Source organism: Amblyraja radiata, chromosome 9 (assembly GCF_010909765.2).
Source record: "Amblyraja radiata isolate CabotCenter1 chromosome 9, sAmbRad1.1.pri, whole genome shotgun sequence".
NCBI classification, from domain to species: Eukaryota; Metazoa; Chordata; class Chondrichthyes; order Rajiformes; family Rajidae; genus Amblyraja; species Amblyraja radiata.
Window position 1 is genome coordinate 65,851,472 of NC_045964.1, and position 23,415 is coordinate 65,874,886.

General features: G+C 43.0%; 3 protein-coding genes across 9 annotated transcripts in view; 2 read left to right on the plus strand and 1 right to left on the minus strand.

The window, feature by feature from the left end:
* The window catches only part of ccnk (cyclin K), a 32,016-nt gene extending 28,073 nt beyond the window's left edge, over positions 1 to 3,943 (minus strand). For 2 of the 4 annotated variants that reach the window (XM_033027680.1, XM_033027678.1), the window contains exon 1: positions 3,658 to 3,934. The gene's annotated coding sequence lies outside the window, so the exon portion shown is untranslated. Of the gene's footprint in view, positions 1 to 3,657 lie in introns of all 4 variants that reach the window. The other 2 variants (XM_033027677.1, XM_033027676.1) reach the window with 2 other exon arrangements.
* LOC116977240 (60S ribosomal protein L26-like) lies at positions 2,026 to 2,569 on the plus strand. Its single transcript, XM_033027681.1, has one exon. The coding sequence runs from the start codon at positions 2,078 to 2,080 to the stop codon at positions 2,513 to 2,515; it is 438 nt and encodes a 145-aa protein (XP_032883572.1). The 5' UTR covers positions 2,026 to 2,077; the 3' UTR covers positions 2,516 to 2,569.
* Positions 3,944 to 4,323: 380 nt separating the features above from the next.
* Positions 4,324 to 23,415, plus strand: part of setd3 (SET domain containing 3, actin histidine methyltransferase) — a 120,962-nt gene continuing 101,870 nt past the window's right edge. For 2 of the 4 annotated variants that reach the window (XR_004413153.1, XM_033027682.1), the window contains exon 1: positions 4,324 to 4,461. The gene's annotated coding sequence lies outside the window, so the exon portion shown is untranslated. The remainder of the gene's footprint in view (positions 4,462 to 23,415) is intronic. The other 2 variants (XM_033027684.1, XM_033027683.1) reach the window with 2 other exon arrangements.

The following is a 23,415-nucleotide window of genomic DNA, read 5'->3' on the forward strand; positions in this document are numbered from 1 at the left end:
ACATGATTTTGATAACTGCATCAGTGATGCTATTGTGGACTAATACTAGCCCTCAGCACTGAGCATTGGTGTAGTAATTGTGATAAAGGTCAGGTGTAAATATTCTAATTCAGTATTAAAGCAGATAGTGGTTGCAGTGTGTACTTATTCAGAATGAATTGCAGCATCAAAAAAGGACTAATTAACTTTCCTCAGTACCAAAATTCCTGATTAAAGTTACAAGACACAAGTATTTATCCAGATTAGCATTATGATTCCGTTTGATACAAATATATCTTGTGGACATACTTTCTTTACATCACTTGATAGGCAATTCTGCTCAAGAGCCACAAGTAAATTATAATTTAGGTTTAGGTTTATTATTGCCACGTGTGTTAAGGTACAGCGAAACGCTTTGTTTTGCATGCTATCCAATTAAAATCAAATAATATACATAAATACAATCAAGCAAGACTAGAGTATCAGAGGTAGAGTATCATAGCACACCAACTCCAGAGACATCAAATAAATTCTTCACCCATTTGTTAACCAGCAATTCAGTCTTTATTTTGACTGTGACTACTTAGCATTCAAAAAATCCTCCACGCATCATCCCTGTCAAGCCCTTTAATGGACTTTAATGGACATCATCTCTGTCAACCCCTTTAATTGTGCATTCCAACGAAGTAGTTCTTTTTGTTCCAAATATTCAAGAACGGAAGCTTACCCTTGCCTATCACTGCATGTGACAAACCCATGATCCCAGCAACTAGAGTAGCAAATTCCACTGCAGCAAGCATTATACGGTAGGATAAGGAGGCCAACATTATATACAAATAAAAAACAATACATTCTGACCTTTCTGATCATTTCAAGTTTCCAGCACCACAGAATTTTGTGCTTAATTTTCAAATTACACACAATACTCCAAATGTGATCTCATCAAAATCAACAGGACCCAATGCCTCCTTCCTTAGAATGCATAGGATGCGTGGCATGTCTCCAATTACTCTAACGAACTTCCACAGATGCGCTGTAAAAAGCATTTTATCAGGATGCATCACAGCATGGGAACAGCAAGTTGTGGACATTCCCTTCTATGGACTCCATCGACATTTCACACTGCCTCGGCAAGGCCACCAGAATAATCAAGGGTGAGTCTCACCCTGGTCACCCTCTTCTCCCCTCTTTCATTAGCTTAGAGGTACAGAAGTGTGAAAGCGCACACCACTAGATTCAGGGACAGTTTCTCCCCAGCAGTTATCAGGCAAAGGAGCCATCCTATCACCAACTAGAAAACAGTCCTGACCTACTGTCCACCACAATGGAGACCATCAGACTATGTTATAAGACTTTATCTTGCTCCCTTTGTCCTGTATCTGTGCATTGTGGATGCCTTGATTGTAATCACATTTGATCTTTTCTTTGACTGGATAGCACACAACAAAAACATATTTTCACTGCACCTCAGTACACATGACAATAATTATAAACTAAACTGAAAATTGTAATAGGACATACCTATTCTTACATTCAAGTTTTCTTACAATCAAAATCAATACTTCTGTTCATAACTGGCTAGATTCCACTAACCTGTGTAAAGGACACCTACAGTGTCCTCCATAATGTTTGGGACAAAGACCCATCATTTATTTATTTGCCTCTGTACTCCACAATATGAGATTTGTAATATAAATAATCACATGTGGTTAATGTGAACATTGTCAGATTTTATTTCTCGTCATGAAGTCTTCTGCAGACAGTGGCTTGCATCTTGCAGTGTAGCCTCTATATTTTTCTTCATGAAATCTTCTGCAGACAGTGGTAATAGATAAATCCACACCTGGCTCCTGAAGAGTGTTTCTAATCTGTCGGATAGATGTTTGGGGATTTTTATTTATTATGGAGAGAATTTTTCTGTCATCAGTTGTTAAGGTCTTCCTTGGCCTGCCAGTCACTTTGCGATTAGTAAGCTCACCAGTGCTCTCTTTCTTCTTTATGATGTTCCAAACAGTTGATTTTGGTAAGCCTCCGGTTTAGCTGATGTCTCTAACAACTCTTTCTCCGGCGGCCATCGGAGAGCGGTCGGGACGCCAAGATGAAACTCAACCCATTTGTAACCTCTTCACGGCGGAAGAATCGTAAAAGATACTTCAATGCTCCGTCTCACATCCGCAGGAAAATCATGTCCTCGCCGCTGTCTAAGGAATTGAGGCAGAAATACAATGTTCGCTCAATGCCCATACGCAAGGATGATGAGGTTCAGGTCGTCAGAGGTCACTACAAGGGGCAGCAGATCGGCAAAGTTGTCCAAGTGTACAGGAAGAAATATGTAATCTATATTGAGCGCGTGCAGCGTGAAAAGGCCAATGGTACCACAGTTCATGTTGGCATTCATCCCAGCAAGGTGGTGATTACCAGGCTAAAGCTGGATAAGGATCGAAAGAAGATTCTGGAGCGCAAAGCGAAATCTCGCCAAGTTGGCAAGGACAAGGGAAAATATAAGGAAGAATCCATTGAAAAAATGCAGGAGTAATCTTTTGTTCTGTCTTCGTTGCTTTCAATAAAAATGGGAGAAAAAAAAAAAAAAGAAAAAAAAAAAACAGCTGTATTCTTATTTCCCAGTCTCATGACGGCTTATTTGACTTTCATTGGCACAACTTTGGTCCTTGTGGATAAGCAGCAATAAAAGATTCCAAAGGTGATGGAAAGACTAGGTGCTGAGAGCTCTTATACCTGCATTGAGGCATTTAAACACACCTGAGCAATAACAAACACCTGTGAAGCCATGTGTCCCAAACATTATGGTGCCCTGAAATGGGGGGACTATGTATAAACACAGCTGTAATTTATACATGGCAAAACCAAAATGTATAAAAATGGCCTTTATTAAAATCTGACAATGTTTACATTAACCATGGAAGGTGCTGCTGTTCATAATTAAGCAGTGTAAAGGACACCTAGGAACTTTTGAATGTCAACATTTCACAATCATTAAAAACACAGCATCTGAGACATTTATTTTAGAAAGACAGATAACCTAAATTTTGCAGTAGTGTTTGTCATCTGGCACATTGCTGTCTTCCATTCAGCTTGTCTGCATTCCCACTCACACGACAGGCTAATTTTTATCAGGAAATGTACATTTTTTATCATTCTTCTCAGAAATCTAAGATCACCCCCATTCCTCAACTCCTAACCCAGGTAACATCAAGCCTTTGTCCTTTATTTAATGTTCTTCAATTCAGCCCGCATTGTTAGACTACTTATGCTGTTGTTTTAGCATTTTCAATGGAGCCATTAATATAAATTAACTATTATTGATTCAGATGTTAGTAATTGCCTGCCTATTATCATAGCCACTACACCTCATACCTTGGTGTGTGTAGAACAGAACTTGCTGTAGGAAGGAACTGCAGATGCAGCTTTACACAGAAGACAGACACAACATGCTGGAGTAACTCTGCGCGACAGGCAGCATCTCTGGAGAGAAGGAATGGGTGACGTTTCGGGTAGAGAGCCTTCTTCTTAGGGGTTTCTTTGTTTAGACTAAAAATCTTGGTTTCAGAAGCACTACACCCACCTTGCAGCAAATCAACAAGTAGTGCGATGTGTGTATGTTGGAATTGTTTATATAGAGCAAGGTGCTGGCAGCCGCAGCACCATCGTCGCTCTTACCTGAGACAGCGCTGAGGCTCGGCCTCCACTTCACCAAGGCTCGGCCGCCACAAACACAGCTCCTCCCCGGTCAACTCCTGGTTATGACCGTCGGCGGAAATCAGAGAAGGGCAAAGTGTAGGGGAGGAAGGAAAAAAACTAAAATAAAATACACCAAATCTGGGCGATGATCAGATGGAACCGGCAACACTTTCAACTCACAACTCTCTTAACTTCCCCAACGAGTCGAACAGGGCGCCGCCATTTTGAATAAACCACCCCCACACGCAGACGAGCAGCCCCGAGTGCGCACGCGCGCACAAGGTTCCGCCCCCCCCACTGCTTTCAGTGTGACCTCAGACGATTGACACCCGGCTCGTCCTATTCCCATCCAGGAACTGGGCGGCCGACCGCGTCACCGCTCCACGTGAGTGCGATCCGAGACGCGTCAAAGGGGGCGGGCTTTAGCCGTGACGTCATTTCGACCATCCCCGGGTGATCGACGGCGCCGGCGGCCAATGGAAGGGAGGGCAGTGACGGCGCGGCGCCGCAGCCGAGGAAGAGTCGGGCGGGACTCGGGCAACCATCAAGTTAGGTTGAGGAACACCACTGGTGGTTGATTGACGGCGCTGGCGACCAATGGACGTGTAGGGAGTGAAGGCGCCGCAGCGGAGGGGAGGCGGGACCTCGGGCGACGATCAAGTTAGGTTGAGGAACAGCAGTAAAGGTTGATTTTTTTTTGCTGGGCTGTGTTTTTCCTCTCTCCCCCCCTCCTCAACCCCTCACTCTCTCATCGCAGATCCATCAAGAGCTGCGGGTATTCAGGTTATTTGCTTATTATTTTCCTTAAAGCATCGTCTTCTTGCGGTTAATTGTGTGCCCTGCGTGGAGTGTGGCGGGTGTCCCAGTGCACAACTGTTCTTGTACATGGCCATAAGGAGGTAGACCATGAGTGAGTGGCGGGGCAGGGCCTGCAGTGCTTCATCTGCCAGCCTTAACCCTTTATTTGGTGTGGCGTCTGGAATAGTTTTAAACCAAGGGTTGATTCAACAACTTGAGGCAGTTGTTCGAGGGCCAGACATTGAGCAAAGCGGGTTTAAAGTGCCACCTTCAATCATGATGTTGCTATTTCATAATGAACATTCATTGCAAACCTTCGTCAACTGGTAGCTTTGATAGTAAGCAGTAAAATCAGCTAATTTTTGACTATGAATGGGCAGTGTCACTCAAAAGGGAAGTAGGGAGTTGCTGTTTATTGAATTGTAGATAAATAAAGGTAGTTAATTTGCATATAGAGTGGGCATTGAAATGAACCTGGTTAGTGTTGATACCAATAGATGATCTCTGTTTTTTAAATATAACTAATCTTTAATCATGGGAAGAAGGTTGTTTCTAATTCTATGATAAAAACTGCATTTAATTTGGTATATTTAGTATGTATGAAATGTTAAAATCTCTAAATATTTTATCACTTTGCAGGACATACATGGATATGTTTTTTCATTCCCACTGTAAATGGATATTTGTTAACCTGAAAATGTTATTTTTGGAGTTTTATATTGGAGTGAAGGTGATATAGTCTCTCGCAGACACTACCTTGAAGTGTTTCTTCCATTGACTGGTTCCTCAGATATTTCTTGCACAAAACTTTCCTGTGCTGTTGCTCGTGACAATTTTTAAAATCATAAATGGTTGCATATTGTTTTTTATGACCTGGTGGCCTAACATATCTGTAGCAGTCCTTTACTTTCCTAATCTCATTTTGATGCATTTTCTTTGGAAACTAATACCAGAAATCTGAAATAAAAATGCAAATGCTGGACATAATGGATAGTCTAGTTATCTGTAGAGTGAGGGGGATAAAAGGTTAACGTTTTTTGCTCAACAGGCCTTCATTGGAGCTTTATAAGTAGGGTTGTAAACAAAAAGATGTCAAGCCCAGAGGTGGTTTGGCTCAGGAGTTTTTGAAATGTATGCATGTTTTTGTATGGTAGTAGTTAAGTTGATATAGAAGTGGTCTGCTCTTGAGGCAGGTGATGTGAACTTGTGACTGAGACCTCAAAATGCAGCATTTCAAAATGATTTTCCATTGGCAAAAAAGAAAACAAAGATATAGAATATGTAGGAAACATTATTACTTATTTAACAGGCCAGACAGCATCTCTGGAGAAAAGGAATAGGTGACATTTCGGGTTGAGACGCTTCTTCTCGACCTGAAATGTCACCTATTCCTTTTTTCCAGAGATGTTGTCCGACCCGTTGAATTACTCCAGCTTTTTGTGTCTATCTTCAGTTTAATCCAGGATCTGAAGTTCCTCCTGCTTATTTGTTGTCTGTTCTTGAGAAATAATGAATTGATCACATGGCATGATTAGAGTATAGAGTAAATTTGACGGTAATTGTGAGCAACACGTGCATCACAAATAGAATGGAGAACTTTTATGTTTTTTCACTGTTTTTTCTGACCTTGTAATATTGCAGTGAATTATTTTGGAAATGTTTTCCTGGTGTATCATTTAAAAACATGACTAAAAGTTCCCCAAAAAATGCAAGTACCCTTTAGTTTTAAGTGCCTGAAAATTTCTGCTTATTTTGAGACTCTGATCCCATTATCTTACATCATTCCAAGCCAAAGATGTGTTGCTGCTCCTTTAAGAAAGTGAAGCATCGAAAGCAGATGGAAGAAGCACTTTAAGACAGTTCTGAACCATGAGTCAACTGTAGCAGATGCAACTATTGAACTCGTCCCTTCTCCCTTTGAATGAGATGCTCTCATTAGCAACCCCTCCCCTGACCTCAAAGAATAAAGTTGTGCCAGCATTTAAAGCATAAACAACTAGGCTGCAGAACGAGATTGCATACCAGCTGAAGCTAAAAAGTCAAATGAAGAAATGTTTCAGAACCTCCACATAGTTTATTTGGATTTTGTAATCGGAAGGTTTCAGAGGACTTGACAAGTCTGAGACCAAGTTTGAAATTGTTAAGGCATTGTCTAGCTCTCCACACAAGAATATATGATCCCATTATAGCCTTAAATGATTATTTTCATTTCTGCTGGAATTTCAGTGCAATTTCAGAACATCACGTGGGATAGCGCTCGTCATCTTAATTGCTCAAAGATATCGACACATTGATGGGACAAAATCAGGAGCCTTCTGAATTTGCAGCACACTGCTCACCAATGACCAATACTAACATGAAATCTTCTGACAAGTGAGGTGGTGTTGTGGGTTCACAAACTGACCCATGCCTTGCAGAAGCTGAATGCCAGTTCTCTGTCAACTCCTCATATCACCCACCAATTGTGACACCACCAATGTCTTGCAACTAGTCACAATTCTCGCTTCCTGAATCTCTCACAACCAGCTTCTACTTCCTTCCCAAGGTTTAAAAGCAGAAGTATCCTGGTAAATCTAATGTTGCTTGCTTTTACTCCAGATAACATATTTCTGTCTAATTTGACTTTTTTTATCATCCTTTATACCGTCCCACCTCATTTATATCCAGGATACCTTTGCTACCTTCGAGCACATTGCGACCCATTTTCTGTTAGAAACATCGTCTGTCCATTCACTCCACAAATGCTGCCTGACCTGCTGAATTCCACCAGCACTTTGTGTTTTGCTCAAGGTTCAGCACCTGCAGTGTCTTGACTGCATCTTCACCATGTATGCTCATGATCATGGAGCAAAGCAACTCCTACCTCGACAAAAACCTGGACCCACTGCAGTTCGCGTACCGCCACAACAGATCAACGGTGGATGCGATCTCGCTGGCCCTCCACTCCGCACTGGACCACTTGGACAACAAAAACTCATATGTCAGGCTGTTATTCATTGATTACAGCTCGGCATTTAACACAATCATCCCCTCCAAACTGGTTACCAAACTCGCAGAACTGGGTCTCTGCACATCCCTCTGCAACTGGATCCTCGACTTCCTCATCCACAGACCACAGTCTGTTCGTATTGGTGGAAATGTGTCAGCCTCGATAACAATCAGCACGGGAGCACCTCAAGGCTGCGTGCTCAGCCCCCTGCTGTACTCACTCTATACCCATGACTGCGTAGCGAACCACAGTGCGAACTCCATCATCAAGTTTGCTGACGACACCACTATTGTGGGGCGTATCACTGAAGGGGATGAGTCAGAATACAGAAGAGAGATCGAGCAACTGTCCATATGGTGCCAGCGCAATAACCTGGCCCTCAACACCAGCAAAACCAAGGAACTGATTGTGGAGTTTGGAAGGAGTAGGAGGGGGACCCACAGCCCCATTTATATCAACGGGTCGATGGTTGAAAGGGTCAAGAACTTCAAATTCCTGGGCGTGCACATCTATGAAGATCTTTCCTGGTCCGAGAACACTAATGCAATTATCAAAAAAGCTCATCAGCGCCTCTACTTCCTGAGAAGATTACGGAGAGTCTGATTGTCAAGGAAGACTCTCTATAACTTCTACAGGTGCACAGTCGAGAGCATACTGACCGGTTGCATCGTGGCTTGGTTTGGCAATTTGAGCGCCCTGGAGAGGAAAAGACTACAAAAAGTAGTAAACACTGCCCAGTCCATCATCGGCTCTGACCTTCCTTCCATCGAGGGGATTTATCGCAGTCGCTGCCTCAAAAAGGCTGGCAGTATCATCAAAGACCCACACCATCCCTGGCCACACACTCATCTCCCTGCTACCTTCAGGTAGAAGGTACAGGAGCCTGAAGACTGCAACAACCAGGTTCAGGAATAGCTACTTCCCCACAGCCATCAGGCTATTAAACCTGGCTCGGACAAAACTCTGATTATTAATAACCACTTTGTGTTATTTGCACTTTACCAGTTTGTTTATTTATGTGTGTATATATTTATATCATGGTATATGGACACATTTATCTGTTTTGTAGTAAATGCCTACTATTTTCTGTGTGCTTAAGCAAAGCAATAATTTCATTGTCCTATACAGGGACACATGACAATAAACTCACTTGAACTTGAAACATTTTGTACCTCTATTCACGTCATGATAGTTTGAAGGACTTCTTTAAACAAGGGCCCATCATGTCCCCTTCTACCATCCTTTACCTTGTGGAATTGTTTTTCTATTGAACAAACTTCACTACAGTCTAGGGGAACGTGAATGACCCAAGCCATGTTCGGCTCTTAGTTGCAAACACGGCACAGTAGTATTCGGGCCTCTCTTTCGGCCTGCTTCAAGCCTTGCATATAACCTACACAAAATCAGATTTTGGGTCAATTGTGCACTTCTGTCACCTTGGTAACCATTTCTCTTATCGTGCTGATGTTGGTATTTAAATTTCCTATTGTAGAAGGGTACTCTGATCCAATTCCAGGCTGCACTAATCATACCAACAGTCCACCGTGATTGAGAAATGTGAGGGACCTCCTCACGACAGCCGAGGAGAATCAACACTAGCAGTGCCTCGGTTAAGATCCCACACTTCAAGTTGAAGATCATGCACTGATCTATATGTCAGCTGATCTACATCGGTGAGACCAAGCGTAGGCTTGGCAATCGTTTCACTGAACACCTCCGCTCGGTCCGCATTAACCAACCTGATCTCCCTGTGGCTCAGCACTTCAACTCCCCTTCCCATTCCGAATCTGACCTTTCTGTCCTGGGCCTCCTCCATTGTCAGAGTGAGGACCACCGGAAACTGGAGGAGCAGTACCTCATATTCCGCTTGGGCAGTCTGCACCCCAGTGGCCTGAACATTGATTTCTCCAATTTCCGGTAGCTTTTGCTGTCTATTCCCTTCTCACCTGTCCCTCAGCCCTCTGGCTCCTCCTCTTCCTTTCTTCTTCCCGCCCCCCGCACCCAGCATCAGTCTGAAGAAGGGTTTTGGCCCGAAACTTTGCCCATTTCCTTCGCTCCATAGGTGCTGCCGCACCCGCTGAGTTTCTCCAGCATTTTTGTCTACCTGCGGCCAACAATCTCCCTGAGACAAATGTTACCACCATTCAGCCAAAATGCCTGCTGCGCCATCTCCACTGTTCTGGACATTGTTTGTAGATGTTGGATTTTCACTGTGGTTTGTAGCCCCCTTTGCTTCTAGCTCAACTACTGTCTGAAATTACTTGGTAATCAAAAGATATGACACAAATACCTGCTGAATGTGTATCTCAAGAAAACTGACGTGGACATCACAAGCAGGGAGGAGCAATTGGTTTCAACCTGCTTTGATGAAAATTGTGATGAGAGGCACAAAAAGCTGGAGTAACTCAGCAGGTCTGACAGCATCTCTGGAGAAAAGGAATAGGTGACGCTTCGGGTCGAGACCCGTCTACAAACCTCCGTGTTTTACTCAAGATTCAGCACCTGCAGTGTCTTGAGCCTTGTGAAAATTGTTATGCTTAAAGATTAAAGAGGGGAGGACAAAAAAGGAATTGGCAAGGGCCTCCTGCCAACATGCATGCAAATGTCAGTATTTTTTTCTGTGGGCCTGCAGTTCTAGAATTGGAAGCCATCTTGGAACCTTTGAGTGAGAACTCGGTCCTCGGGTTCTCCATGTTTGCGGCTTGATCTATGGTTTTGAATTTCCAGCGTCTATTATTGGAAGGGTACCGAATTACAGATTTCAATTACTTGTGTATAATTTGAGCATGCTGCACTTATAATCCTGCTGCTGTAGATACGGCATTTAGATTAAGGAAATAATCTCAAGTTTTACTGGGGTTTAAGGAAGATCTATGATGGGAAATTTTGAATGCATCGAGTGATCACCAGGGAGGTGATGAAATGAAAATTCCGCAGTGATAGGAATTGCATTCCTCAGGGTCTGGAGGAGTGGGCTATTTATTTAAGAACAACTTCTCCCCCAACGTCACCGAAGAAAGGTGCGCGTGGTCAACGTAAAAATGCTGAGTGGCATGCCCAGCTTTATCAATGGTGCTAAAGTGGAAATGGGCCAGAGCTTCCAGCTGATTGTCGTAAATATCGCCATTGATTTGTCCTGTTGCAACCACATTGGTGCTAAAAAACAGAGCGATGATATTGACTGGGTAATCTGTTTGAATAATGTTGATTGAAGGATTTCTATTGGCTATAGAAGTGGGGACAGTCCCTCAATCTCTTGAAATAATGTAGTGCTATCTTATTGTATTGTATTGTATTGTATTTTAATGACCACACAGCCAGGCTGGTGGAATTTGTTTTCAGTACAGCTCGGTACAGGTTCCAACATTTCATCAAACATTAAACTTGTAACATAGATATACATACAAACAGACACATTTCATAATACATAAGGGCCATGCTTATTCGTATTTCCTCACCGTACAGAGTTTAAAAAGTTAATTGCAGTGGGAATGAAACTGTTTTTGAAGCGGTTTGTTTTGGAGGCAATTGACCTGTAACGCCTCCCAGAGGGCAATAGCTGAAAGGCATAGTGTGCAGGGTGAGTGGGGTCAGAGATGATCTTGCGGGCTTTGTGAAGCGTCCGTTTGTGGTAAAGTGATTCAAGGGATGGTAGGGGTAAGCCAATAATTTTGGATGCTTTGTTTATGATGCGCTGTAATTTCTTCCAGGAGAGTGAGTCGAGACTGCCGAACCAGACTGATGGATGAAGTGAGGATGCTTTCGATGATGGCTGTATGAATGAGATGAGACCTTACTCTGAACTTCCTTAGCTGTCGGAGATGGAAAAGTCTTTGCTGGGCAATGGCTTAAAATGCCAAGTTTAGAAGGTTTAGAAGGTATTGCTGACAGTTCACCAATACTGAAAGAGTCTGAAGAAGGGTCTCGACCCAAAATGTCACCTATTCCTTTTCTCCAGAAATGCTGCCTGACCTGAGTTACTCCAGCTTTTTGTGTCTACCCTCTCCAAGTTTCAGTCTAGGTTCTGGGCTCTCTAGAGTGGGGCTTCATAGGTGAACGTGCAACTAACAGAAGCACTGCTTACAAGTGAAATGGGTTGTATTAAAGCTAAAATAAACTGGTTATGCCGCTTTTCTCTTCTGGCATGATCAGTGATTTAAATGTGGCATTGCAACGGATTAACATATGGTTACATAATTAAATACCGAATGGTAGGCACAAAATACTTGTGTAACTCAGTGGGTCTGCCAGAGTCTGGAGAAAAAGAATAGATGACCTGACGTTTTGGATTGGAACCCTTCTCGCAATTTCACAAGTTATAGGAGTAGAATTAGGCTATTCGGCCAATCAAGGCTACTCTGACATTCAATCATGGCTGATCTCTGCCTCCTAATCCCATTTTCCTGTCTTCTCCCCATAACCCTTGCCACCCGTTCTAATCAAGAATGTGTCTGTCTCTGCCTTAAAAAATATCCACTTACTTGGCTCCACAGCCCTCTGTGGCTTTGAGTTCCACAGACTAACTACACTCTGATTAAAGAAGTTCCTCCTCGCGTCCTTTCACAAAGGGCACCCTTTAATTCTTCGGCTTAGACGTATGATCCTAGACTCTCCCACCCGTGGAAACATCCTTTCCACATCCACTCTATCAGTGCCTTTATTCTGTAAGTTTCCCCCCCTCAATGAGGTCCCACCTCAACCTTCTAAACTCCAGCGAGTGGAGGCCTAGTGCTGTCAACCCACTCATTCCTGGAATCAATCTTGTAAACCTCCTCTGGACCCTCTCCAGAGCCAGCACATCTTTCCTCGGATAAGTGCCTAAATTTACTCGCAGTACTCCAAATGCAGCCTGACCAGCGCCTTTTCGAGCCTCAGCGTTACATCTCTGCTTTTATATTCTAGTCCTCTTGATATATATGCTAGCATTGAATTTGCCTTCCGATTTGACTTGCAAATTAACTTTTTGGGAATCCTGCACCAACACTCCCAAGCCTTTTTGCTTTCTGGATTCTCTCTCCATTTGGAAAATAATCTATGCCTTTATTCTTATTACCAAAATGTAAGACTCAGTACTTTGCTACACTGAATTTAATCTGCCACTTCTCTGCCCACTCTCCTAACCTGTCCAAGTCCTTCTGCAGAGTTCTTGCTTCCTCTACACAGTCTGCCCCTCCACCTATGTTAGCATCATCTGCAAACTTGGCCACAAAGCCTTCAATCCCCGATCCAAATCATTAATATACGACGCAAAGAAAGCGGCCCCAACACCGACCCTTGCGTTGCGGAACTCCACTAGTCACTTGCAGCCAACCTGAAAACGCGCCTTTTATTGCAACTTTTTGCCTTTGCAATCCAGCCAACCTGCTATCCATGCTATTATCTTCCCTTTAATACCATGGGCTCTTATATTCCCTAGAATAATTCCCTCTCATCTTCCTTCTCAGAATAAGAAGGGTTCCAATCCCTAACGGCATGTCACCTACTCCTTTTCTTCATACAAGATGGATCTAGGAGTGCAGGTGCATGGTTCTTTGAATGTCGAGTCACAGGTAGATAAGATGGTCAAAAAGGCTTTTGGCCTTCATCAGTCAGAGTATTGAGTATAGAAGTTGGGAGGTCATGTTGCAGTTGTATAAGACGTTGGTGAGACCGCATTTAGAATATTGTGTTCAGTTCTGGGCACCATGTTACAGGAAATATATTGTCAAGCTTGAAAAGGTTCAGATAAGATTTACGAGGATGTTGCCAGGACCAGAGGCTGTGAGCTATAAGGAGAGATTGAGTAGGCTGGGTCTCTATTCCTTGGAGCGCAGGAGGATGAGTGAATAAATTGGGTAGATGCACAGAATCTCTTGCCCAGTGTGGGGGAATCGAGGACCAGAGGACATAGGTTCAAGGTGGCGGGGAAAAGATTTAATTGGAATCTGAGGGGAAACCTTTTCACACAAAGGGTGGTGAGTGTATGGTACAAGCTGCCAGAAGAGGTAGTGGAGGCTGGGACTATCCCATGGTTTAAGAAACATTTAGACAGGTACATGGACAGGACAGGTTTGGAGGGATATGGACCAAGCACAGGCAAGTGGGACTATGGTAGCTGGGACATTGTTGGCCGGTGTGGGCGAGTTGGGCCGAAAGGCCTGTTTCCACACTGTATCACTCACTCTATGACTCTATAACTATATGCATCATTCAATTAACCAAATGTTGACACCACTGATGATCATTCTGCATAACTTAACTGGAGAAGTAGGTTGCTACCCAAACTAATAGCCCAAAATACACAATACAGGTACATGGATAGGACAAGTTTGGAGGGATATGGACCAAGCACAGGCAAGTGAGACTATGGTAGCTGGGATATTGTTGGCCAGTGTGGGCAAGTTGGGCCGAAGGGCCTATTTCCACAATGTACGCCTCGAAATGCTGCTTGTTCACCCGCTGACTTACTCTAGCATCTTGCATCTATCTTTGGAACAAGCCAGCATCTGCGGTTCCTTCCTACCCAAGTACTGAATGGTGCTTTACAAGAAATGGAGTTTAGAAATCTAAGATGGCCTTTGGCTCATAATTGATAACAAGACTAGCCATATCAATGCAAATTCAGTGACGAGGTGACTTAACTGAATTTGAAAAGCCTTTTCCATATAACCATATAACAATTACAGCACGGAAACAGGCCATCTCGGCCCTACAAGTCCGTGCCGAACAATTATTTTCCCCTAGTCCCATCTACCTGCACTCAGACCATAACCCTCCATTCCTTTCCCATCCATATACCTATCCAATTTATTTTTAAATGATAAAACCGAACCTGCCTCCACCACTTCCACTGGAAGCTCATTCCACACAGCTACCACTCTCTGAGTAAAGAAGTTCCCCCTCATGTTACCCCTAAACTTCTGTCCCTTAATTCTGAAGTCATGTCCTCTTGTTTGAATCTTCCCTATTCTCAATGGGAAAAGCTTGTCCACGTCAACTCTGTCTATCCCTCTCATCATTTTAAAGACCACTATCAAGTCCCCCCTAAACCTTCTGCGCTCCAGAGAATAAAGACCTAACTTATTCAACATTTCTCTGTAACTTAGTTGCTGAAACCAAGGCAACATTCTAGTAAATCTCCTCTGTACTCTCTCTATTTTGCTGACATTGGGCGACCAAAATTGTACACCATACTCCAGAATTGGTCTCACCAATGCCTTGTACAATCTTAACATTACCTCCCAACTTCTATACTCAATGCTCTGATTTATAAAGGCTAGCATACCAAAAGCTTTCTTTACCACCCTATCTACATGAGATTCCACCTTCAGGGAACGATGCACAGTTATTCCTAGATCCCTCTGTTCAACTGCATTCCTCAATTCGCTACCATGTACGTCCTATTTTGATTTGTCCTGCCAAGATGTAGCACCTGACACTTATCAGCATTAAACTCCATCTGTCATCTTTCAACCCATTCTTCCAAATGGCCTAAATCACTCTGTAGACTTTGGAAATCTACTTCATTATCCACAGCACCACCTATCTTAGTATCATCTGCATACTTACTAATCCAATTTACCACACCTTCATCCAGATCATTGATGTACATGACAAACAACAGTGGACCCAACACAGATCCCTGAGGCACCCCACTAGTCACCTGCCTCCAACCTGACAAACAGCCATCCACCATTACTCTCTGGCGTCTCCCATTCAGCCACTGTTGAATCCATCTTGCTACTCCTGCATTTATACCCAACAATTGAACCTTCTTAACCAACCTTCCATGAGGAACCTTGTCAAAGGCCTTACTAAAGTCCATATAGACAACATCCACTGCTTTACCCTAGTACCAATTTCCTCTTCAAAAAATTCAAGATTAGTCAAACATGACCTTCCAGGCACAAATTCATGTTGACTGTTCCTAATCAGACCCTGTTTATCCAGATGCTTATATATATTATCTCTAAGTATCTTTTCCATTAATTTGCCCACCACTGAAGTCAAACTAACAGGTCTATAATTGCTAGGTTTACTCTTAGAACCCTTTTTAAACAATGGAACAACATGCGCAGTACGCCAATCCTCGGGCACTATGTCGTTTCTAATGACATTTGAAATACTTCTGTCATAGCCCCTGCTATTTCTACACTAACTTCCCTCAATGTCCTAGGGCAGTGGTTCTCAACCTTTTTTCAGTGATGTACCCCCTGTGAAATATTTTTTCAGCCAAGTACCCCCTAACCAGCGCAAAGCATTTTTGGTTGAAAAAAAAAAGACTTAAAACAGAGCACTGTGCCATCAATGTCTGATTTATTAAACTTTGGAACTGATAAACATATACAAAATTCAAACATTTGAAAAAAAACTATTTTGAACATTTTAAATGTTAATAATCCATGACTAAATTTATTGCAAATATTTCTCATCACTAAAATGTAGTGATTCAAACTAATGTAGTGAAAACAGTGACCATATAACCATTTAAAACTATAAAATGAACCATTTAAAACTCCATAAATGTGCAAAACACTGCTCATTTGTAGTGGTCTCTTGAACTATTTGGAAATAAAAAGATATAACTAAAAAAAAGAAAGAAATAATTAACTTAATTATAAATAAAGATTTGTGCACATAAAAATAATTATCAACATAAAGTGTTCTCTTTTGGGATCATAGTAAAGATCTGTGCTCAAAAAGAAATCATTAACTTAATTTTAAATAAAAGCAGAAATTGCAAAAAATAAAAAATAAAAATATTTATCATCTTAAAATATCTTTTTAAGAATCAAAAAGAACTGACATCTTAACGTTACAAACTGTCAACACTGAATATTGCATTGTTGCACTGAACTGAGTGTTTTTGCACTTAGTGAGACATTTTAGTGAGACACTTGGGCTTGTGCTTCACTGAGGATCTTTTTCATTCTTGGTGGCAGGGAGGCAACTGCTGTGATCAAGCTCTTCTCCAGGCACAGTCTGTTTCTCTGCTTTGTTTTGATCACAGTCATTGCAGAGAAGGAGGCCTCGCATAAATATGTGGAGGCAAAGGGTAGTAGCTGCTCCAAAGCTTAATGAAGTTGATCACTTTGATGCTGCTGTTCAAAACGTCATGTAACACAGGGCTCATTTTCTTGGACGCCAATGCCTCCCTGTGTATGACACAGTGAGTCCACATCACGTCGGGGTTTTCTTTTTTAATGCGCGCTATTAGTCCTTTCGCGCTGCCCGTCATTGATGCTGCTGCGTCTGCTGCAGGATTTCCAGCGCAAACCGTTTTCACAGAAAGCGGCATTGACAACATCAAATATGTCCTCTCCTGTTGTTTTCCCCTTCAAACTTTTGCAGAATAGTACGTGCTCATAAATGTCATCAGTATCAACGTACCTCACAAAAGCAACAAGCTGTGCATTTCCACTGACATCTGTGGATTCATCCAGCTGGAGTGAAAAGGAGTCGCTAAGTTTTCCCACAACTTTCTCGACAATGTCTGTTCCCATTGTATCTACTCTGCGGCAAACAGAGTCATTTGACAACGGTACAGTCTTTAATTTCTCCGCTGCGTTTTTGTCCAGCATAGTCTAAGCCAGCATTACAGCCGCTGGAAGGAGCAGGTCTTCAGCGATAGTGAATGGCTTCTTGGCTTTAGCTACGAGCAAAGACACTGCATAAGAGGCCTCCAGGGCTTTGGCTGATGTTGTGGAGGCCTTCCGCATCGTGTCTTGAGATGATCTGAATTCAGACAGTTTCCTCTTAAAAAAAAGTCAGGTGGCTTACCAACGTGACATCCATGTTTTGTCTTAAGATGACGCTGCAGATGTGCTGGCTTTATGCTACTGTTAGCTAATTTCTCCCCACAGAAAAAACACAGTGCCTTGGGTGGGTTGCAACTTGTGGACGTAAATCCAATTAAAACATAATCTTCAAGATACAGCCGGAATTTTGCCGGCTCTGGTTTGGCCTTCTTTGCCACTTGTCCCTCCGTGTTTTCAAAAGAATTGCTGCTACGCTTCAACCACGACTCCATCGTTTGAGTTGTGATTGACAGGTGATGCCGGGTGGCATATGACAGGTTGGGTCGAACCATCCTGGAATGGGGGAGACTGGGTTTTTAGGATGATGAAATTGAATAGCCTACTGAATATAAAATTCATTTTATGAACTTATACTTATATTTTCCTGAAATATTTATTAAATAATGATTTTTAAAGGATTTTTGCATGGATGCTACTTTTTAAATATATGTAGGCCTATATTTTAAAATCTCACATACCCCCTGGAGTGCCTTCACGTACCCCCAGGGGTACGCGTACCCCCATTTAAGAACCACTGTCCTAGGGAATATCCTGTCAGGACCTGGAGACTTATCCACTTTTATATTTTTCAAAAGTGTCAGTACTTTTTCTTTGATTTTCATTGGGACGTGAAGCAAATATCACAGGAAAGATTGAATTGGAGGAAAAGGCATTCAAATTTCAATATTGCAAGGCCTCAGAGCCACCAAGACACTCATTAAACATCTTCATTTTTTTTTTTGCTGAATCGTTGGTGTAGGAAGGAACTGCAGATGCTGGTTTAAACCAAAGATAGACACAAAAAGCTGGAGTAACTCAGTGGGACAGGCAGCATCTCTGTAGAGAGGGAATTGGTGACGTTTCGGGTCGAGACCTTTCTTCAGACTGAACGTCACGGGAAAGGGAAACGAGAGATACAGACGATGATGTGAAGAGATATAGAATGATGAATGAAAGATATGCAAAAAAGTATCAATGATAAAGGAAGCAGGCTATTGTTAGCTGTTTGTTGGGTGAGAACGAGCGGTGAGTGTGACTTGGGAGGGATGGAGAGAGAGGGGATGCAGAGGTTACTTGGAGTTGGAGAAATCAATATTCATGTCACTGGGCTATAAGCTGCCCAAACGAAATACGAATCATGTTCTAGTTTTTGAATTGCTGAACATCCCCTCTCAATCCCACGTTCCAAATACAGGCATTTCCTGATTTCTGATGTTGCGTATGTGGAGTAATGCCACACCAGTGGTTGTTATTTTTAGTGATTTCCCCTTTTTTCAAAAATACGTTTTTCGCTGGGTATTTGTGGTGTATATCTTGTGTTTAATATTGCCTTTTCATATTCATATTCTTGATATTTTTCATATCCATGGAGCTCCCGAGCACTTTCCAAAAGGCAGCTGTCTATATTTGAATAAATGGTGAAAAGATAGTAACGGTAATGATGGAGCTGATTAGGAACTGAAAAGCCGGCTCTCTCATCGATGCGACTAAATGAACATTTTGCAACCGTTTTTGTGAGGAAGAAGATCCTGCTGCGGTCACAGAGAGTAAAAGAAATTGAGATGTCAGGTGGCTAAAAATGGAAGAAATGGTACATAATAGCAAAATAGGGGCGGCACGGTGGCGCAGCAGTAAAGTTGCTGCCTTACAGCGTTTGCAGTGCCGGAGACCTGGGTTCGATCCCGACCACGGGTGCTGTCTGTACGGAGTTTGAACGTTCTCCCTGTGACCGCCTGGATTTTCTCCGAGATCTTTGGTTTCCTCACACATTCCAAAGACGCACAGGTTTGTAGGTTAATTGGCTTGGTAAATGTAAATTGTCCCCGTGTGTGTGTGTAGGATAATATTAATGTGCGGGGATCGCTGGTTGGTGTGGACGAAGGGCCTGTTTCCGCGCTGTATCTAAACTAAACTGAAACAAGCAACATCATTAATATTAGGAAAATTATAGTACAAGCCTTGTCAGCTTTAGTGCACTTTAGTTGTACTTTAGCTGTTGAATTGGAAGGTTGTTGGTTGAAGTCCACTCCCTAGAGCTGAGCATAAAAAACTAAGACTGACACTTGGAGAAGTATCGTTTAAGAAAGAACTGCAGATGTTGGAAAAATCGAAGGTAGACAAAAATGCTGGAGAAACTCAGCGGGTGCGGCAGCATCTATGGAGGGAAGGAATAGTAAACATACCTTGAAGAGATTTCGCAGTGGAATAGACAAAATGTTTAAGAAAGATTAAACATTTTTGCAGCCCCCTCCCATTCCGAATCCGACCTTTCTGTCCTGGGCAGACTTCATGGACAGAGTGAGTCCCACCGCAAATTGGAGGAGCAGCACCTCATGTTTCGCTTGGGTAGTTTACACCCCTGTGGTATGAACTTTGATTTCTCCAATTTCAGGTAGTCCTTACTTTCTCCCTCCTTCCCCTCCCCTTCCCCGATTGTCTCATCATGATCACCGAGCTGTTTTATGGGAATTTGCGGTGAACAAATCCACTGCCATGATCCTGCACTACGTCAGAGCTGACATTCAGATTCAGATTCAGATTCAGAAAACTTTATTGTCTGTCGTAACAGAAAATCTTCTTTGACGTGGCTCAACATACAACCAGGACAATGTACTGATAAGCAGTCATACAACACAGATTTCTGCGAGCACACACAGTGTGTATAGATCTTAAAAGCAAGTATAATGATTAAAAACTGTAAATATAGACAAGATAAAAGTTGTGGATACGTGTAAAGTGACAGTGCGTCAGGGTTAATTTATCCCTTGTTCATTTTTTATTTAAACTGTTTATGGCAATGGGTATGAATAAGTTTTTGTGGATGTTTTTCTTCGATAGGGGGACTTTATATCGGCGGCCTGATGGCAGAAGTTGGAAGGACTTGTGCAGGGGGTGGGTGGGATCCTGTGTAATGAGGTTGGCTTTCCTTTTAACTGCCTGGGTGTGGAGTACTGATAATTGATTTTGAGTTTTGCCAGTTATTTTGCTTGCTTGATTATTGATCCGGGAAAGCTTTGATTTGTCTTTGACAGAGGTGAGGGTAAACCAGGATGTGATGTTAAAGGTGAGTACAGATTCTATAAGTGATTTATAGACAGCTGTTAAAATTTCCTGTCTGACATCAAAGCTCCTGAGTTTCCTCAGCAGGAACAGGCGTTGCTGTGCCTTCTTGTACACAGAGTCTGTGTGCTGGGAGAAGGACAGGCGGGTGTCAATCTCTGTGCCCAGGTATCTAAAGGCCTCTACCTGCTCAACTGTCTGCCCATTCAGCCTCAGAGGTTCAAAGAGAGGTTGGGGGGAAGATGTTCGCCTCCCCCCACAACACAGCTCCTTGGTCTTGGAGATGTTAAGCTCCAGAGAGCTCTCTTTGATCCACAGCATCAGGGTGTTGACCTGCTGACAGTAGGCAGCCAGAGAAGTGTGATCCTGGATGTGGGCCACCATGGCCATATCGTCTGCATACTTAAAAAGGGAAATGTCACTGTTATTGTTTGTTATGTTGTTTGTATAGATGGAAAATAAAATCGGTGATAAAACACAACCCTGGGGGACACCAGTGTTTAAAATCATGTTCTTGGATTTAAAACCATTTACCACCACATGCTGAGGCCGGTCCTGCAGGAAGTCTTTTATCCACAGGATAAGTGATGGGTTGACTTGTAGATCCAGAAGGCGGTTGCAGAGGGTGACTGTGTTGACTGTGTTAAAAGCGGAAGAAAAGTCCATAAATAAAATCCGTGTGTGGGGGTGTGGGGAGTCCAGCTGTCTGCTAACTGTGTCCAGGAGAGTCAAACAGGCATCCTCCACCCCACGCCTTGCCTTATAGGCAAACTGGAGTGGGTCAAGCCTGTTCACCACCATAGCAGTGAGGTGATCACTTACCACCCTCTCCATACACTTGGAAAGAATGGATGTGAGGGCCACCGGTCTGAAGTCCTTCATCTCCCTGGCGTTAGATTTCTTTGGCACCGGTATAAGTGTGGACTCCTTCCACATCCGTGGGACGCAGCTGGAGTCAAGGAGATGCTGGAATAGCTGAGTGATGACATCACCCAGCTGAACTGAGCATTCCCTCAGCACCTTGCCCCTGAGCCTGTCCGGGCCAGAAGCTTTGTGAGGGTTAATGCGGCCCAGTATAGATGTAACCTTCCTTTTATCCACTGTGATTGATGAACTGCTGGTGAGGGTCCAGTCATTCTGGGGGTGTGTCCTGTCAAACCTGCTGTAATAGATGTTGAGTTGCTCAGTGGCGGGGTCAGAGCATTGGATCAGGGTCGGTTTCTGGGCTCTGCCCATCATGGTGTTAAGTCCCTGCCATGCCTCCCTTGCATTGCCAGTGGTGAATTTTTCCTCCACTTTGTTTTTGTAGTGGAGTTTGGCCAGCCTGGTCTTCCTTCTCAACTCACTATTATACTGTTTTACTCTGTGTTTGTCTCCCTGTAGGAATGCCACTTTTTTGTTGTTAAGACACTGCTTCAGGTCCTTGGTAATGTCCTTCAGACATTGGACAAATTTGGTAGGGATACATGTGAGGTTGCTGATGAAGCAATTGCAGAGCTGCTGATCATTTTCCAATTGACTTTCGATGTGAGTGATGGCAGACTGCTGGAGAATTGCAGATGTTGTGTTGTTCAAGAAAGGAAACGGGTGGGGGGTGGGCAAGGGAGGGGTTTGATCCCACAACTGCTCCTCGCCTCCATTTTAAAGAACTTAAGGCATGGAAGCTAATGAATATAAAGAATGGAAAAAACTTGCATATGTAAAAGATAAACTGCATTCTAGTAACTTGATTTTTAAACTTGTTGATAAAACTGCAATGTGATGGGAGCAATGTCTTTGGTGAAATGCCAATTATACACTTGCCAGAAAATAAAAATGGAAATGGCAGTAATGATAGAAAATTGAGTTGAGTTGACCTAATGATAAAAGCAAGACATGTGAAGAGACAAAATGCAGGAGTAACTCAGTAGGTCAGGCAGCATTCCAGGAGGACATGGATAGGTGACATTTTGGGTTGGGCCCTTCTTGACATTTTAGTTTAGTTTAGGTACAATATTAATGCAGGTCCTTTGGCCCACTGAGACCACGCTGACCCTCAATCACATGTACACTATATTTATGTCATAGTGTATATTAATCTACCAAGCCATTTAATCTACAAAGCTGCATATCTTTGGAATGTGGGAGGCAACTGGAGCACCTGAAGTAAACCCACGCGGTGATTGGGAGAACGTACAAACTCCGCACAGGCAGAACATGTAGGCAGGATGGAGGCCGGATCTGAGGCACTGAGGCAGCAGCTCTACTGCTGTGCCGCCCTTGTGAATAATTGTTTTTTGGAATCATGGAAGGTAGACTGGCTTTCTCAGAGGTGCTGGAATCACAGATTATTCTAATTTCTTTGTGACACTGAGTATGTCCTCGATCTAACCATCTTCATCAGTTACCTCCTTTCCATCATATGGTCAGAAGCAAGAATGTCAATTGAGTAGATCATTCCCTTTGCAACTCCTTGGCAAATGAACCACTCCATTGCTGCCTGCAGAAAGACAGAGAGAAACATTGGATAATGAATGACAAGAACCATTCATGACACACTGGCGCCAAGCAATGGCGATCCCCAACGAGATAATTTAACCTCCTACTCTTGATGTTCAATGGAGTGGCCATCATTAAGAGCATCATTACATCAACATCCACCCTTGACCAGAAATTCAATTGGTCGAGACAAGTAAAAACTGGTTACAAGAGCAGGTCAAGTTCAAGTTCGCGTTTATTGTCACTTAACCAGCTAAGGTACAATGAAATTTGAGTTACCATACAGCCATACGAAGTGAAAAGCAACAATACACACAGTCACATAAAATAAAATTTAACATAAACATCCACCACAGTGGAATCCACATTCCTCACTGTGATGGAAGGCAATAAAGTTCAGTCATCTTCCTCCTTTGTTCACCCATGGTCGGGGCCTTTGAAACCCTCCGCAGTCGCCGCAACTGACGGTCTGATGTTCAAGCCCTCTTGTGATGATCGGAACTCCAGCGTCAGGATGGATCGGAACACTCCGTGGCATGAAGCTCCCGAGTTGGCTTCTTCTTACCGGAGACCACGGCTTCATGTTGTTAAAGTCCACAGGCCCCGTGGTCAGCGCTCCGCTGGCCACCCTCGGCA

Coding starts and splice junctions, on each gene's coding strand:
- LOC116977240 (XM_033027681.1), top strand. CDS start 2,078: ATGAAACTCAACCCATTTGTAACCTCTTCACGGCGGAAGAATCGTAAA.